At 35.3% G+C, this 18,500-nt stretch overlaps 1 protein-coding gene across 1 annotated transcript in view; it reads left to right on the top strand.

The window, feature by feature from the left end:
- Positions 1–18,500, top strand: part of mib2 (mind bomb 2) — a 206,236-nt gene that overhangs the window by 181,126 nt on the left and 6,610 nt on the right. The window contains exons 4-18 of the mRNA XM_067103390.1: positions 1,157–1,328; positions 7,083–7,198; positions 7,926–8,123; positions 11,318–11,463; positions 11,576–11,791; positions 11,971–12,136; positions 12,252–12,385; positions 13,704–13,852; positions 14,160–14,316; positions 14,529–14,683; positions 15,551–15,743; positions 16,379–16,528; positions 16,700–16,878; positions 17,033–17,261; positions 17,894–18,047. Of these exons, the coding sequence (XP_066959491.1) occupies positions 1,157–1,328; positions 7,083–7,198; positions 7,926–8,123; positions 11,318–11,463; positions 11,576–11,791; positions 11,971–12,136; positions 12,252–12,385; positions 13,704–13,852; positions 14,160–14,316; positions 14,529–14,683; positions 15,551–15,743; positions 16,379–16,528; positions 16,700–16,878; positions 17,033–17,261; positions 17,894–18,047 (2,514 nt within the window). The remainder of the gene's footprint in view (positions 1–1,156; positions 1,329–7,082; positions 7,199–7,925; positions 8,124–11,317; positions 11,464–11,575; positions 11,792–11,970; positions 12,137–12,251; positions 12,386–13,703; positions 13,853–14,159; positions 14,317–14,528; positions 14,684–15,550; positions 15,744–16,378; positions 16,529–16,699; positions 16,879–17,032; positions 17,262–17,893; positions 18,048–18,500) is intronic.

The following is an 18,500-nucleotide window of genomic DNA, read 5'->3' as shown; positions in this document are numbered from 1 at the left end:
TATTTTATTCTCCTTTAAATCTGGGAGGGAATTTATTTACCGACTCTTAGAGGGGGCGTGGTAATAAGAAGATTAAAAACCACAGGTGTAGAGTTTCCATAGATAAGCAAAGGCGCGCTGTATACCTGTGTAGCTAATCAGCTAATTTTGACCTCATCTCTCATATTTGGACTGCTCTTATCTCTGGATGACAGAGAGATGAGATGAGCCGAACGGCGGGATACGTGACCAAGCTTTGGCCAGATATCAAGGGTTGAATAACCTTTAAATGTTTTTTATATGAAGTGAATATTAATAACCATGTCTGTGAATGTGATTAATATATGTCATGTTTGAATATTTGTGAAGGTAATTAATCCATTTTTATAATTTTTATGTAAATTTATTTTCATTTCTTCTTGTGCTTGCATTTCGATGCGAGCAGATGCGGTCCGCAAGCACCACGTCATTTTTGCAAGCAATGCAACAGATACGGAGCAGCTATTTTATCTATAAAAGACTGACTGTGCTTTTTACTCAGTGTTAAGCTTTTGTTTTTCGAAAGCGAGAGAGAACCTTTAAACAGAATTTAACAAGGTTCTTTTCGGTAGGGGTTTCATTTTGAAAGTCTGTTTATTGAAAATATTTTATACAATTTTTATACTTGGATTGTGAATATATATATATATATATATATATATATATATATATATATATATATATATATATATATGTATATATACATATATATGTATGTATATATATATGTATATATATGTGTATATATATATATAGTGTATATATATATATATATATATATATATATATATATATATATATATATATATATATATATTACTTTAAATGCTAAATTAGCCTATATAAAGATATGTTTGTATTTATGTATGTACGTATGTACGCATGCGTATGAGAGCGCGGGAGATAAATTATGATGACGTATTAATATTATCCATCCCTTTATCCAGCAGAAACATTAACAAATAACAAGGAAAGGGACCTAATTTCATTTACCAAATTATTAAGGTAATTTATATTTTCCATAGGTAAACAAAACGCAACCTTCCAAACACAAGACACACTCCTTCTGCGCATGCGCTAATATCTGCATATCGGATATATTTACTAAAGATTTGACCTTCTTGTCTCCATTCCGCAGGCGTGAAGCATCCGAACCACATCTGCGACGGGTGCAAGCGGCAGGCGATCGCCGGCATGCGATGGAAGTGCAGCGGTTGCTATGACTACGACCTCTGCACCACCTGTTATATGGGAGACAAGCACGACTTAGGACATGCCTTCATCCGCTACGAGACAGTCACTTCCAAGGGGTGAGTGAGTGAGTGAGTAAGAAGAAGGTCCTTTCTCTCTCTCTCTCTCTTCTCTTTTTGTCCTCTGCTCTCTTCTCTCTCTTTTTCTCTCTCTCTCTTCTCTCTGTTTCTCTCTCTCTCTCTCTCTGCTTCTCCATCTTTGTCCCTCTCTTCTTTATTTTTCTCTCTCTCTCTCTCTCTCTCTCTCTCTCTCTCTCTCTCTCTTTGTCCCTCTCTTTATCCATCTTTGTCCCCTCTGTTCCGTTTATTTCTCTCTCTCTCTCTCTCTCTCTCTCTCTCTCTCTCTCTGTCTCTCAGTATATCCACCTTCTAGTTTCTGTCCCTCTGCTCCGTTCATTCTCTCTCTCTCTCTCTCTCTCTCTCTCTCTCTCTCTCTCTCTCTCTCTCTCTCTCTCAATCGCATCATCCTACATTGTATGCAGTGTTAGAACAGAGCATCATTGTTTGGCATTACGGATTATACCTCAGCCATCACAATGACGAGACAGGCTCCCGGGAGGAGAGAGAGAGAGAGAGAGAGAGAGAGAGAGAGAGAGAGAGAGAGAGAAGAGAACAATAGTTATGCAATAAAGGTCTAATAACAAGAAGGACAGAGAGTTAAACATCACCTGAAAGATTTATTTTTTATTTTAATTTTTTTAATTGCTTTTAGTGGTACGTTACGAATTTTTGTTGGCTAATGGTTTTAAGGGTGTAGCATCATCAGTATGAATCTGACACATCGGATTTATCGTTGTTTGTGTCATCACTCAAAATGTCCGTGCATTCTCACGGAAGAATAAAACTCCATGGAATTCTGAACAAACTTCCGTACAGCAGGATATAACATGGGTCTATCAAACGTGGCATCTGAGATACCCAACATATACAAAATACCAAAACAATTACTGTATTTACAAAAAGCCTAATTGAAAGTAAGGGATATGTAATTGCCCCCAGTCCCAGTTCATTGAAAATTATTATACAGTAAAATTTAGTTGGAAGTGGCGTACTGTGGACACACAAACTTTCCTTGTTTAAGTTAGCTCATTCTCCCTGTTCTTCGTGAGAATTAAGGTGTGGTTGGCTGGTCGAAAAGATTGTTGTTGTTAAAAAGGTTGTGGTGTTCATTACCTGACCTCGTTACAAGGACAGGTGAAGAGTAAAGTTGATACGTGAATATTTCTTGTCCGTCAGTACATTTGTGTAACTTTGTTCCCCAGGAAGTATATTATGTAATTTGGGACCAGGTAATGACTGGGCTGAAATTGCACTTTAATATTTGTAGAATTCTCTCTATTCTTTAACAGCACGGAATTAGTAAAACAGCTCTAATCGGGTGTACTCTCTCTCTCTCTCTCTCTCTCTCTCTCTCTCTCTCTCTCTCTCTCTCTCTCTCTCTCTCCTTAGTTGTAGCCAGGATGGAGAAGGGTATGTGACTAGCAACTTCATCCCGAAAGATCTGCTGAAAACCGGTGCTCATATATATATATATATATATATATATATATATATATATATATATATATATATATATATATATATATATATATAGTATAATATAATATAAAGTTAAATTATAATATAAAGTAACATTATCCCTTTACTTCAAGCAATCCTAATTCAATTAATATCCAAAATCATTTAGCGTAAAAGCTTAAACCTTAAAAATAAGCGTTTTAGATTAGGTATTCAGAATATCCACATGAAATCTGATTTATTTATAGGCACGGAATTTAACTGAAATTGTGAAGTGAATAAAAAAAGAGGATGGGCTGGGGGCGTTTAGCGAATTCCGAAAACATAGCCTTTCGCTTGTTTAAGCGTTGGCATTTTTATACAGTCTATCGGCAGGAGAAAATCTGTTACCCTTTGTGTTGGGTTCCAACAATATTTGGAGGATTCCAAAAATACGGTTCCGCCTACAGTCGTATTATTCGAGAGGAAACGTTAGTTCTTTTGAAATACATTTTTGCTCTAGTCTTCCCAGAGGCACTATATGGAATTTGTAGCTGCTTTACTTAAAAAAAAAATTAAGGAATAGGCCTAAGTGAGTTTAAAATGAGTTTTAAAAAATATTAAATGAGATTGAGAAAAACGGATGTGGAAGATCCTCAAGTATTAAATGAGATTGAGAAAAACGCTCTGATGTGGAAGATCCTCATTTATTAGAATTCCTAATTTTTCCCAGGATCCGTAAATGTTTCTTCTTGGTCCCTGAACCCTTAGATACTTTTTTATGGATCCTTATACAACCCTTCTCGAATTTCATTCCTACCCTTTATATCTTCCATAAAGGCTTGTGGTAGCCCATCGCATGATCCCCCAAATTGAAAAGCTTTAATCAAAGCCACCTTTTACGAGAATTACGCCAGTTTTATATTTATTTCCATTTAAACGTAATAGTGGAGTGTGCATGTGTGTGTGTGTGACTCACAGAAGTGTACGTATAGGTTTTATCTTCATGAGAGTTCTATCTTGGCCATCTGCGTGTCTTTCTACAACGTCATGTCCTTTCCACGTCAATTCTCTGCCTATCTTTGCTTCTACTCTACCGGGATTCCCTTGTGGGAGGAAAGGCTTGGGGCCGGAGGGGTAGTAGCTGTTAGGCTAGCGCTAGGCTAACCGAGTGTTAAAAAAAGCAACCCTAACCCTAAATACTAAGTGTGTGTGTGGATGTTGTTGCGTAGTCGGATGCCTGACCTTTCATAAGAATTAAAAAGTCTAAAGTTTGTTTGTTTGTGTGGGAATCGTTTTTTTTTTTCCAGTAAGCTACCTGGGCCGAGTAACTTTATAAAATCAAAACCCCCATCTTGAATGAACGCTTGAATAACAAACAGACGAGCTAAAGCTATAGCAGGCTGACGTCATCTAAAGGCTTAGGAGGCGGATTTTTCCTGAACTAATTTATTATGAGCGTTGACATTAAATAGACCTTTCATGGCGGTGACTGGGAGACCATCTTGTTCGATTGCCAGTTTGATATTGTATCGGTTACGGTGATCTGCTAGTTCCGTGCTGTTGAAAATAATACAGAAAAGTAGTCATTACATTCTGGATTAGTTATATTTATACACTTTATGTGTTTGGTGCTTTATTTTTCGTGTAGTATATAAAGAAACGTAAGTTAAATACAGTACTTGTAAATGCTAATGTTTACTTCCTAGCTTAAACCCATATCCGTCTAGTCTATTGTTTTTCCGAGATGAGGATGGACAAAGACTTTAGCTCTTTTTAATCATTGTTTTAATAGCTTATGCTGATGCTGCTGTTTTCCACATTTACAAGTCTTGTGTTTTCAGTTAGACTGGAGTAGGATTGAGGGTATGTATGGGTCTGTGTGAACGTTTCAGAACGAACAAACTGTCACCCTGAGGCCTTTGGCGTGCACGAATAAATGAAATCTAATGAAACCGGTAGTTGCCATGGGATCAGCCAGTGCCCCTTGTAGGTGGAATCACTACTTTCTACAGCCAGATTAAAAAAAAAAAGGGGGGGGGGCTGGCAGCCAAAGTGGGCCAGTGACTTATATAGATTTCAGGTCCTTTATCGGCCTACGCTTCAGCATTCGAGGCGATAAATACTATACCGTCGAATTACTTCCATTCTTCCACTCCAGGATAGAGGTTGAAATTTTGAATTGCATTTGTATTTTTTTGTAATTTATAACTGAACAGAATAGATATTTTGTTAGATGTCCACATACTGTATGTTGCTACAGACATTTATAGTAGTAGGTAGTGTCTCAATACTTCCTTTGGTATAGTACCTAATGATTTTGACATCTTGGTATACGGCGAATTCATTGTCATAAACTTATTGTAGTTGCTATTGTTGAATGGTGAAAGTTAACATGAATTTGCGTAGTAATTATATATATATATATATATATATATATATATATATATATATATATTCGACTTGAATGACAAAAAAAAAATTTGTAAATTCTCTGATTTTGCCATGACGTCATCATCGTGAATCGATTGCGCTCAGCTTTTCATAACGATACATCGTTTTTAAACTCATGTAGACCTTACGTAAGCACAGTCCCATCATTGTGTAAATAGAGCAAAACAAAAGAAATTCTTCACAATGAACTTTTACTAAGAATAAATTTTAAAAAGAACTTTTGAAGTGAAAATATTTTCTGAAATTTATATCTTTTTTGAATGAACATTGGAACTAGGTCATCCTGTCCCTTCCCTCTGTTCAAAGTCTTCAATGAAAAGGTGACCTTTAGTTTGTTTGCTTCTCCGCCTGTCCGTTTCCCCCGTAGCCTGCGTGCTACAGCCATGATGTGTGGGCTTTGGAGGGTAATATCATTAGCATTTTCTAATCTCCGCATGTTTATGTTCGTAAAACATGAGGGGTATTATAGTGCCTGCGCGAGATATTTTATAAGTTGCTAATGCAGGTAACCTAAAGTATATTCTTGGTAATTTGCAGAAATTTGATCATTTGCAAGATAATTTGGTAACTGCGTGTGATGTTAGTCTGGCTGGCCTTATGCCAGCAATCCAGGATATAGGAATAATAGGCTCTTTTCATAACCTGCTGCTTTCTTCTTCTTCTCCAGTTCCGACAGAATGGATGAAGCATTTTGTTGGAATCATTTTTATGCTTGGATTTGCTTGCAAACGTGTCCATTAGGACAATAAAAATACATTTGATACCTTTGGAAATCATACGGTCATTTATACATAGATATTAAACACCACAGGGTAGAAAAATATAGTTTGTTTACAAATCCTTACACGGGCAACAGAGAACTTCAGCCATATCTTAGGCCTAGTTATAAACATTGGACTTCCTCGCGTGTTTGAGAATATTATTGCTGTTCTTGACACTGTTAACAGAGCAACAGTTTCACTGAAACATGTGTACATTTAAGAATTCAGTATAAACCCCTTGAGTGTCTCAACAGTTTTGATGAACTTTTCATGAGAATGAGAGTTAATCCAGAATCTGACAGCCGTAAGTTATCTTACGTATTCTTTGTATCTATGATCACTAGCGGATCCAGAAAAATTTCATGAGAGGCACCAATTTTTCATATTATATATATATATATATATATATATATATATATATATATATATATATATATATCATGAAGATTATTACATATTATTTTCTTCTCAAAATTTTATTTCCAGAATAGATTTTTATTTTTTTTTCCATTTTTATATTTCTCATTTATGTTATTATTATCTAAGTCTTCAATATTAATTTTGTCATTATTTTCATGGGGCACGTGCCCAGGTCCCCCAGATCTGCTAATTGGCTATGATGCAGTTAGTAGTCTTTCAAGTTTTTAGTATACACTATATATTGTTACTTACATCTTTAACGCCATTTCCCTGAACAAGGGGTGGCTCCAGAGAAAAACAGCACATTGGTCATTGCCATATTCATACTTTAATTGCTGAATTGTGTATAAGTTCCCTTTGCATAAAACTTCCACAGTATTAGTTGTCTGATACACCTATACAGAAAGCTCAGTGGCATTGCATTGAACACCCTTCCACTCTGCGTGACATGAACTTGTTGCGTAAGGAAAGTTTTTCACATGGCGAAGGTAAAAGAAAAGTAAAGAAGAAATATTGAAGTGGCAGAAACCTTGTAAAGAAATTTCATTCATGCAAGAAAGACGCATTGCCAATGCCTAGTGATAGATGGGTGATCAACTTTTTATTTTTGTAGTTTAAAAAACATGTCCCTCACTGGGCAAATAATGAAATCATTGGAACTGATGGTGATTGTTATTTTCAGGGTGGAAATTGGCCAGAGAAAAAATGCTTCCAAAATACCTCTCCAAGGGATATTTGTCGGTGCAAAAGTCATCAGAGGTCCTGACTGGGATTGGGGGAATCAGGATGGAGGCGAAGGTAAGTTAAATGTCTTAGTCATATTGTGGAAAGACAAAAAATCCATATTTATACTTCTGTCAAAAGTTAAGTATGTCTTAGTTTAACTGACCACTGTTTAACAAGGGTAAGGGATTAGATTTATTTACATGGCTAGAACAAAGTGATTTACTAGCAACAGGACCTGCAGCTGTGGAATCGAACCACATTGTGACGAAATGAGTTTCTATCACCAGAAATAAATTCCTCTAATTCTTCATTGGCCCAGTCGGAGAGTTGAACACTGGGCCAACAGCATGCTAGCCAAAAGCTCCACCACTCTCCAGTGAAGAACTTATACTTCTGTCAGTTACAATATTATTATTAATCAGAAGTTAAACCGCTATTCATATGGTAAACACAGCTGCTGTAGGCAATTTCAAGTCAATACCCCCTGTAGGCATGTTCCACATGAATAGGGGTTTATCTTCTGCAGTAACGGTAGTAATAATATTAATTAATGGGACAGTTGTGGTAGAAGTATGACTGTTCTATAGCTTTTGCTTAGGTCATTTATATTTCTTGAGACACAAAGAAAACTCCAAGAGTGAATTCATTCTTCATAAGCAAATAAATATGTTTTTGTCCATTACCTTAAACCTCTCATAATACTCTCACCGGGTGTGCTCTCAGTCTCCCCCTCCTTTAATGCATCATCACAGCCGTTCCAAAAACTTGTAGCTTCTGAACCTAATGAAACCTTTTTCAGGTAAATGTGGACGAGTGACAGAGATAAGGGGTTGGGACAATGAGTCTGGCAGATCAGTTGCCAATGTGACTTGGGTTTGTGGATCAACTAATGTCTACAGAGTGGGGCACAAAGGAAAAGTTGATCTAAAAGTCCTTCAGGCAGCTACCAATGGTCATGTGTATACTGATCATCTTCCTGTCCTTGGCAAAATCGAAGGTAAGTCTTTCTCCCTCATATTTTTGTTGTCATATAAATTTAAATCTTTTGTTGTAATTTTGTTCGTCCTAGTTAACTGTGCATCATTATTTCTCTAGTAACTTTAAGGATGAAATTTGAGCAGGACTGGGCAGCCTTTTTGATTGAGTCAGACTTTGATTGTAGGATCAATTGGTAAGCCACTGTCTCAGAATGACTCCGTGATTGCTATTGCAGCTACATGCAATATAAATTAATTGCCATGATTTTATTACTCACTGTATAATAAGTGTTCATAAATATAGTATCTGATGATCAGTAATACAATTGCTTGAATGGAGTATTATTGCACACAATAGCCAAACAAGGGAGTCTTTATTAGTATGACATCTGCAGTGTTTATTTTTATTGCAAGGGAAAAACTCGTCATAAATTTCATACCAGCATGGTTATGAATTTTGTTTTGAGATCTGGTTCCTCCCCTTCTGTTCCTTAGGCAGTTCAGTGGAAGTATCCTCAGTGTTGGTTTGAAAGTTACTGAGAAAATTTCTATCCTGATTCCTGTGGTCCTAAAATTGGTAAAGTGGGACTAAAATGCCTTTACTAAGTTCCAAAGCTATTTAACGAAAACTTCTTAGCTGAGTTTGCTACAGTCTAAATAAGTTAGGTAAAGTATTAAAGTAGCTATTCATTTCTTAAATGAATTGGTCTGTTGTCTGGGACTTGACATTAAGATGGGTTGTGATATAAAAAAGGAATGCTAAATGAGAAAGCTGTACTGTCTTCTTTTCATAACTTTGATAGTTGTTACACCTCTAAATTAAAGAATCTCATAAGCAAACATCAGAATGATGGGGAAAATCACTTAGACTGTTTTCTTGGTAATAAAAAAATGTCTGACTGACAGTGACTTTATGAGTGATAGCTAAAAAAAGAACAGTACTTGCTATAGTGAGATTAACCGTACACGGGTAATTGGAACCAGGTTCTGCCCATTGGACTTAGTTTCTTCCACTGTAGGCTGAAGCACCCTAAAGCATCTTCCACCACTACAATACCCTTAGAACTCTTCTTCTTTCTGTTGCTTACTGTACAAGGTCTTCGGTAACAGTAAAATCTCATGTTGATCCTATGAATGAAGATGGCAAGTTGAACTGTAACTATTTTGATCTGTTGTAACTGTTGTAACTGTAACTAGTTTGATCAACAGTTATTGCAAAAGCTTTGATAAGGTTTTGCCAATGAGCCAATGTCTGTTGCAATATTGTCAGTGCCCCTGGCCACAGGAAAGAGTGAAGGACTACTTTTCTTGACTTTAAGGAACAAAGCTGTGAAAGTCTGTGATATTTTGCATAAACTCCCAGACAATAATGTCATCATCTTATCTGAGGTTTCTGAACATTATTTGCAACTCAAACAAACTCTTTGTCACTGAATTTTGTTATAAGCAGTGTACTCAGACGTGCAGTGACTCATAATGTTGAATTCTTTGATGTATACAACACTCAAAATTAGATCAGTCAGTATGATTAACTGTTTTGCACAGTGGAACAGTGGTCATTATTTAATGTTAGAATTAATGATCTAGTCATTCCAAAGAGCATGCTATCATGCTTTACTTCCTCCAGGATACTGTAGCTAGACTGTACAAAATAGTGGAACATGCAATTACCTAACCACATATAGATCAGACCTACATACCAAGAATATCAAAGCAGTCTTCACATATCAGATAGGTTTAAATTTAGAGCTAACAATAACATCATGGATTCAGATGTTAGTTTTCATGCAGTAAGCTTGATTAAGAAAAAGTAAGTATGGTGTGAAGACTACCACAAAGTAAGACAGTGATGTAAACAAGTTACCATGGATCCTCATGAAAAAACTGAGTAAGAAACAGGTTACAAGAATTATAATTAGTTCATTTTAAGCCTTCAGTAATTGCTATAGGAAAGGAATCCTGTGTCTTATATTCTGTTGTTAATGTGATATGTTAAGTACCTGTGTTGCTCTCATCTTATCTGTTACTAAATGTTAAGATGTGTTTACACTTGGGAAGTGACTGTTAAGATGTGTTTACACTTGGGAAGTGACTAAGTTGCAAGTACTATTACTTGTTTATTAATGTTAATTTGTCAAAGGCATTCCTGAATCAAGATGACAATGTAAATATATCAGGAGTTGAATGTCAGATCCGAAAATAATGCTCATGTTTGTGGCCCAAGTGAGTTTTTCTAATCAGAGTTTGTCTGGCATCTGTGTTATTTACATCAAACTTGTTGCAAATGGGTACCTCCAGTTTAACACATATTATGTAAATATTTGAAGAGATGCAATACCAGTTGTATACAGCTGTTTCACTCACCAGGAACCCTTCATTTAATTACAGCATAAGATTTGTATTTCCACTCTCAAGCACATTGTTTATGCAAGTAAACCTTGATTTTCCCTATTGGAGACTGGAGGAGTCTCCAAAACAAAAACAGATACCTTAAGTGACATTTACAAATGCTGCCTGCTGGCATTCAAGCTGGTCTTGTTTTGTTTGTGTCAGTTTACTATCACCAGTAATTTTTGCTGGAAATATGGTTCGCTTTTCCCTTGAGTCACTTGATTATTCCATCACCGTAATTGTGCTTTAAGTGCCTGGCAGGCAGCTTCATTTAAAAAAAAGTAATGACTCTATCTTGTATCTTTTAAGTATGTGTATAAGAGCGAATGCTCCCCAAGCCTGGATAAATATGGAGAGTAGGAGCCAGGAAGGGCATCCATTCATAAAACATGTGCCAAAACAAATTATAATATATCAGTGAATGGCCAAAAGTGCCCCAGTGCTTGGCTTGACAGCTTAAATTTCATAAATCAGCTTGTATCAGGTTATGAAATGAGCCATTCAGTGATTGTTAGAAACACCTGAAAAAAGGATCATTAAACTAGCAGCCCCAACAAGAGATTAAGATGAGAAGAAGAAAAATAAGTATGAAAATCAAATAAAACACAGAAATTGTCCTGTTGAAAATTTTATTAACTTTTCAGACCAGGGTTTAATTTAAGATTCAAAACGAATAACAAAACCATTTGTAGATTTATAGATATGAACTTGAAGTCCAGTACAGCTTTAGCATGCTAAGAAAATTATTTTTTTATTATATTTTTCAATCTGTACTTGTGTATCATGTACATGCATTATATCTGGCTGCACTTTTCTTACACAGAGTCTAGCAATGTTGGGGAAGCTATACCAACTTCCCCACGTCACGTACCGTTCTCTGTTGGAGAGAGGGTTCGTGTGGTGGTGACTGTTGACGAACTACGCACAATGCAAGAAGGGCACGGAGGATGGAATCATAAGATGGCAGAGGTGTGTATAAAACACTTAGTCTTTTCTTGTTTTGAGATATCTGTGACACTTCAGTTTATCAGTTATCGTTGTTGCATATTCTTAATTAACTGATTGCATTTTGATTCTTTAGTTCCTAGATAAAGTGGGCATTGTTCACCGTATAACCGACAAAGGAGACGTGAGGGTTCAGTATGAGGGCTACGCAACCCGCTGGACCATTCATCCTCGAGCATTAGCGCGAGTCACCACTTATTCGCCAGGAGATGTGGTGATTGTAATTTCAGATGCTGCCAAAGTTAAGGAATACCAAAAGGGTCATGGAGAGTGGATTGATTATATGAAAGGTGTAAGTAGTGTGAGGTTTAATTTTTTAATGATACAGTACATTATACTGTATCAGGGATTTTTAAGATGTCCTTTGGTTTCCTTGAAAGCAGATTTATTGATTTACTTGTGGACATTATAGTATTACTTTACTGTCATTTTTTAATTAAGCTAGAAATTACAGTATTGATTTTGTATCAGGCTCTTGGCAAAACGGGTGTGATAGCAAGAGTCTATCCAGATGGTGATTTGCGTGTTAATGTGGAAGGCAAAACGTGGACATTCAACCCTCTGTGCGTGTCACTGGCCCCTCGCAATGCCGAGTACAATAACACCATGAGAGCTAATGAGAGACACGAGCATGCTAGTAAGTACTGGCTACATTTTATTGTTAAAGATACCTTTGTAATTACGTTACCGGTACATCTTGTACTATACAGTACTTGATCAGTTTATGTTTTCATGAAATGTTACACTTTCAGGTCCATTGGCCTCTGTCTTACACCAGCTTCTGGACACTGAGCAGGATAGTTCTGTTGTTGACCAGTTGGTCAGAGAAGCAGCACAAGGTCACACACAGGCAGTTTCTCATCTCCTAGCTAAACACCCAGATAAGGTAATGTACATGGTTTACAAGAATAAGCTTGAGTAATATAGCTTCTATAAAACTCTAAGGAAAGTATGCAAGAGACTGCATATCTGTAAAGCTCTTATTTAAGAAGCAAAGAGTAATGGCATAATGTTCAGGAGATATTGTACTGTGGCATGATTCTAGTCCCACAGATTTTACTTTTTGCCCATATTTGATACAGACACTAAGAGGATGAGGTATACCTATCATTATTTTCAGATTAGTGGCATTTATAATGTTTGTGGTTGTGAAGAGTATCCTGATTTGGTTTCAACTGTTTCTCTTGAATTTTTGACTGCTCAATTAATTAAAATACTATATAAAAGTTGTCAGTTTTGTTCATTTTTCATCGTCATATATAATCTCTTGTGATTAGAATTTTACTTTATATCCCATTTGTAATCATAAGATTTCATTTGTTCAGTAGATAAGATGAAGTAGAGCAGCGATTGGTTGAAGCAGGAAGAATATATTAGAAGAGATAGGTTCAAAGTATAAGTTGTATATATTTTGATAAACCAGTGAAACACAGTCATAAAATGCGCCAAGCTTTCTTATAATTACAGTGGAGATGGTAGTTGAAATGTACATTGAATTAGTCCAAATTCATTCCACTAAATATTTATAAATCCTGTACTGTATTGATTATTGAATTTTATGAGGTTAGTATATATACCTACACAATATAGCTTTCCAAAATTCAGCACAGCAGTTGATTAATGTGTGAAGGGTTTTTCAGTTTTTTTGTGTGTGAATGTGTAAGCATGATAAAAATGGAAGTGAAGATGATATTCATTACCCAGATTTTCTCAGTTTTAATGGGATCTTTCATTTACTTCTTTCTTTGTCTCTAGAATATGTAGTTTCTTCATGGCATGTGCACTTGAAGAAAGTTTATAGCAGTTATTTTCTATATGTTGGTTTTCCAAGTATTTAGAAATGAAATCTCTATTTCTACACTTATTTGCTTTTTTTATGAAAAAAGTTTAGAATAACAAGAGGGTTATTTGAGTATGTTTATTGTTTACATATTTTGGACTACAGTATAGGGAAAAAGAGATATTTTTGCTTTTGACATTTTTTCTTTCTTCTTCAGAATAAAGCATTATATACATTCTCACTGTGGTTAGAAACTAATTGTACAAAACAGCTGTATTGAGAAACTGCTGATGTCAGGTTAGACATTCAATAAAAGATAATTATCATTGTAAATTACTAGTATCCTTTCAGACAAGTTTTTATTAATATAGGTAACACTTACTACCTTTCCTGTTTAATATCATCTGCAATCTTGCAATTACAGGTAGATGGGCGAAGTTCTGGCAAAACTTGCTTGCAAGTTGCCTGTCACCAAGGTCACATGGATATTGTAAGACTGCTTTTGGAGCACAAGGCCTCTTTGGAAATAGCAGATGATGACGGAGATGTGGCTTTACATTATTCTGCATTTGGGTAGGCATAAAAGATATTCGGGAATCTATGGCATTGCTCATTCTCTGTTAAAAATTTTTCATGTGATCTTGAAAGTTTTTTCAAAATTATATTTATTTTGGCTATAGAAGTACTATACACAGAATTATAGGTCTTTGCTATGCTGTAGTAAGGAAAATTATAGGTTTCTGTATTTGACAAAGAACTCACTTCTCTTTCATTTTATTTTGCAAGGGATCACTTAGTGTATCAAACAATTACAGTACACCAAGACTGTAGTAATAAAAATGGAAATATTGCGTTCAAGTTATCCTTTTTCTCATTGCAGTAACCAACCTGAAATTATGGAGTTGTTGTTGAGAAAAGGTGCTTCAATCAATGTTATAAATAAAGGCCGTTGCTCTGCACTACATGTTGCTGTAAACAAGCAACATGCAGCATGTGTGAAAGTGTTGCTCAAATACAACTGTGATGTCAATGTCCAGGTAAAGTGAAAACTTCTAGGTTCTACCGACTGATTTGTAGCCTCCATTAAATACTCTCTCATAAGTTCATCCTCATGTGGCACTATCATTCAAAAGTTCCAAAAGCCAAGTTACCTTGATAGAGGACTTAATTTATTGAGAATTTTCTGTAAATAATTTTAATCTTTATATATGTCTTGCATGTACAGCCTAACTTTTATGTGTACTTTCAGGATTCGTACGGTGATACAGCATTACATGATGCTATAGGAAAAGAAAGTATCGAAATTTTAGAACTTCTGGGAAATACTCCCCACCTAGATCTGACGTTACGAAATAAGAGAGGCTTTAATGTTCTTCATCATGCAGCATTGAAAGGAAATAACTTGTAAGAGTGCTTTATTTTTCTTTATTTTTTAAAACTGTATTTTTTTAAAATTTATTACAGTACGTCCTCATGATGTGCCGTATTTGGAATCTTGTGAATTCAGTGTCCTTGATTTTTGATGGGTTTATTTTTATGCCTTGCTCAACTGCTGATCAGCATACTTAAACAGACTATGTACTTCAGAAATGAACATACTGTATTTAAAAATCATATTTATAAAACAGAATTTTTGCAGTGCAAAGTAACTGAAGTAAAGGGCATTAACTCTATTGATAGCAAGGCCATTATGAAGTAATGTTTTCTTTTCTGTTTCAGTATTTTACAATTTTAAGTTTTTCTTGTTGATTTGATGTAAATAAGAATGTGATTTTTTGAAATTTAGTTATCTGTGTAAACCAGTCATTGCCTTCTCAAAAGGGTAATGGATGAGAGTTGTTGATTTTGAACTCCATATGAAAGTATAGGTATCACTTAGTGTGAAATGAGCAACATGCATAAGATATGGCTAAAGGTTCCATTCCCTTTGGTCTCCACCCACTAAGCTCTCCAGCTTCTTTAAAACAAAACCTTCAGGCAGGCTTTTTGAGTTAAGAAATTTAATGTCTTGGTAGTCTTCGTAAACTTTTTTAAAACGTTGTTACTTAAAAAGCACAGCAAGAGTGTTACTTGAATGAAGATACATAGATACATGTTAAAAATTCATTGTACAAAAAAGTAAATCATTTTGTATCTGTACTGCAAACAAGGTTATAATTTTAAATTCAAGCTTTGTAAGAACTGCTGACAGCACTCTGAAACTTTGCAGTTAAAATACTTAGTTGAGAAGTACTGTATAACTTTTGGTAAAATTAAAATTATTTTTTGCAGTGCTGCAGAGAAATTGGTGTTGCGTTCGAAGCAGTTTGTTGATGTGAGAAAGGAGGATGGCTTTGCTGCACTCCACTTAGCATCTCTCAATGGTCATCGACAAGTAGCTGAAACTTTGATAATCCTTGGAGAAGCTGCAGTTGACATCACAAATAATAAAAGACAAACACCTCTGCTACTTGCAGTTTCTCAGGTATCACAACATTTTAAAAATTCCATATATCCTAAAAGCAGTGTTATATACGGTAATTTCTTTTGATATCTTGTAATGTTATACTGTAGTTCCATCATATCAATTTACATGTATTGTTGTCAGCTGGGGAAAGGTATATGGACTGCCTTTCTCTTTCATTATTCCTACATAAATGAAGGTGCTTATCTTTGGCTGCATTATGATGAAAATACTCTAATTTAGTTTTGCCACCAGTGCTGGCTACTTTGTGCAGATTTGGAAAGCAAGATGCTAAAAGATGCTCAGAAGTGTCCCCATGTGACAGAGCCTTTATTGACAACTTCTTCTTTCTTAAAGATGAGATGTTATGAATCTTCAACAGTTATCACTGCACTATATTGTATTTTAAGAAAAAATCTCATGCAGTTCTAAATGTTACTTGCAGTACCTACAGTGCAGTAATAGTTTATTAGTTTCAGCTCTTGAATGAGTGATATTTTGCTATGGAAGTGTTAACACCCCTTTTGACAGAGTGTTAAGATTGCTTATGTTTTTATAAATCAGCTACCATGCAGAAATATATTAATAAATGACATTATGGGTACACTGTCTTTGTATAAATACTCCTGTTTTTAAATATAAATTCCTGATTTCAGGGTCACTGTGGTGTTGTTGAATTATTGGTCGATAATAACGCTGATATACATGCGTGTGATGAAGATGGTGATACAGCCCTTCATCTTGCTCTCTTAAAAAATGCAGGAAATCCTCAACTCCACCCAGATCATGCACCAACTATAACTCAGGTGATAATATTGTCAAAATGATTTTACCTAGCATTCCCTCACTTTGCCATGTAGAAACTGTAAAAATATTTCAGGTCGGTGTAACTTTAAAATTTAGAGGCTGAACATATGTCTTTATATCTTTTGTTTAATGTACTGATAGACTAAAACTGTTCTATATTATATCCTTAGATCCTAAATGACATCACTCGACGTGGATTTGAAAACAACATGTCATTGGCATTGGCATGCTATTTGGTTCAGAAGGGATGCAGTGTTACAGTTGCAAATAATCGCTCAAAAAGCCCACTGGATCTGATCAATGACACCAGCACGATTGACTTACTTCAGAGTTATGCTGCACAGGCAGCGTAAGTACTGTATTGACGGTTGAAAAACCAGCTTTTATCTTTGCTGCATGGAATAATTATCATCACCATTAACATGCCATAAGCTCTTGATAATGATTTCCCAGTTTTTATTATTAATTTTACTTCTGTAACTAATATGTGTTCTCTATTACAGAGGAGGCAGTATGGCACGGGTAGATATGGATCTCAAGGCATTGGATTTAGCTGCAGAGAGTATTCGGAGTGTGAGCGTAGATGACCCTACACAAGACTCTTCAAATAACATTTCTGCTCCAACTAAGCCTCAGTCTCTCTCACAGCCAGTTAGTCCATCAAAGGTAGCTAGTGATACAGGAAAATCAACCAAGTGTGGAGAACCTTTGAATGACTGTAATTATGAAAAGGTAAGATCCAGACCATGAAATAATGCTCATTGTAATTTTGATTTATAAATGTTATAAACTTCTAGATAATATCACCAGTAGTAAAATTTCATTTTGAGGAGTAGGTACACGAGTAGATTGTACTCAGTGTGAATTTTATTTTAAGCATTTAAGCATATATCTGTAAATTTGGTATAATACTGTATCAGACTGTACAATGATGACTGACAGAGTTGTTGTCAGATAAAGTTTAAGCAAATGAGAAAAGTATTTTTTGTACATGTCACTTGTTCATGCTTTTGTTTTAGTAACAAAACACCACCTTTAGATTTTAATACTTTCTGTACTTTTTTTTAAAGAGTATACATACTGTATATCAAATATAAGGAGCCCATAAAAATGCCAAAATGTAGAAAATAAAGGCTATATTTCAGAGACCAGACTGTCTCTCTCCTTAGGCAAATAGAGACCATTTGGTCTCAGAAATATAGCCTGCATTTTCAACATTTTGGCATTTTTATCAGCTCCTTATATTTGATGGAATACTGATTTAACAGCAAATATTTCACTGTCATATATTTTCTATTTATTTTATACCAAATTCTTTACTTTCAACTTTCACTTTAGGTCAGACTGTTAATTACTTTTTTCAGGTTGCAGAAAATACAGATTGTGCTATTTGCTCAGAATATCCAGTTACAGTTACCTTCCAACCATGTGGACACTCAGTTACTTGTGAAGACTGCGCAAGTAGGATTAAGAAATGTTTCCAGTGCCATGCAGTTGTAGTAACCAAAGTTACAAGTGGTATGTGCTTTAATTTTCGGTTTTTATTTATTTGAACATCATTTTTGTAGCTCTTCAAGCTATAAAATTTATTGTTTAACCTCAAATTATTTTACTACCATGCATTATCTTGGTGGCATCACAACTTTATGATTTAAGACTAGTTGTACAGCATAATTTGTAAGCTTAAAAACAACTGAAACGAAATATGTAGAAGCCTTGCCTTGATGAGCAGTAGTAGACTATCCCATTGGCCATTTCTACACATAAGAGATGAATGCAAAACTGAATTTAAATTTAATTATTGATAAAATAGTGGTTTAGAGGCCAGAGACTGGTTGTGAAACACCAAAGTTGTTGTGAACCAGACCAGTTCTAGCATTTGATGGGAAAAAGCTTTTTCAGAGACATCCCCACTGCATAAATTAAAATTCAGTTTTACCAGCAATTGTATCTGTAGTGTATGGAAGATGC

This window comes from Macrobrachium rosenbergii, chromosome 5, assembly GCF_040412425.1.
Source record: "Macrobrachium rosenbergii isolate ZJJX-2024 chromosome 5, ASM4041242v1, whole genome shotgun sequence".
NCBI lineage: Eukaryota > Metazoa > Arthropoda > Malacostraca > Decapoda > Palaemonidae > Macrobrachium > Macrobrachium rosenbergii.
This window is presented reverse-complemented; position numbering and strand designations above follow the sequence as displayed.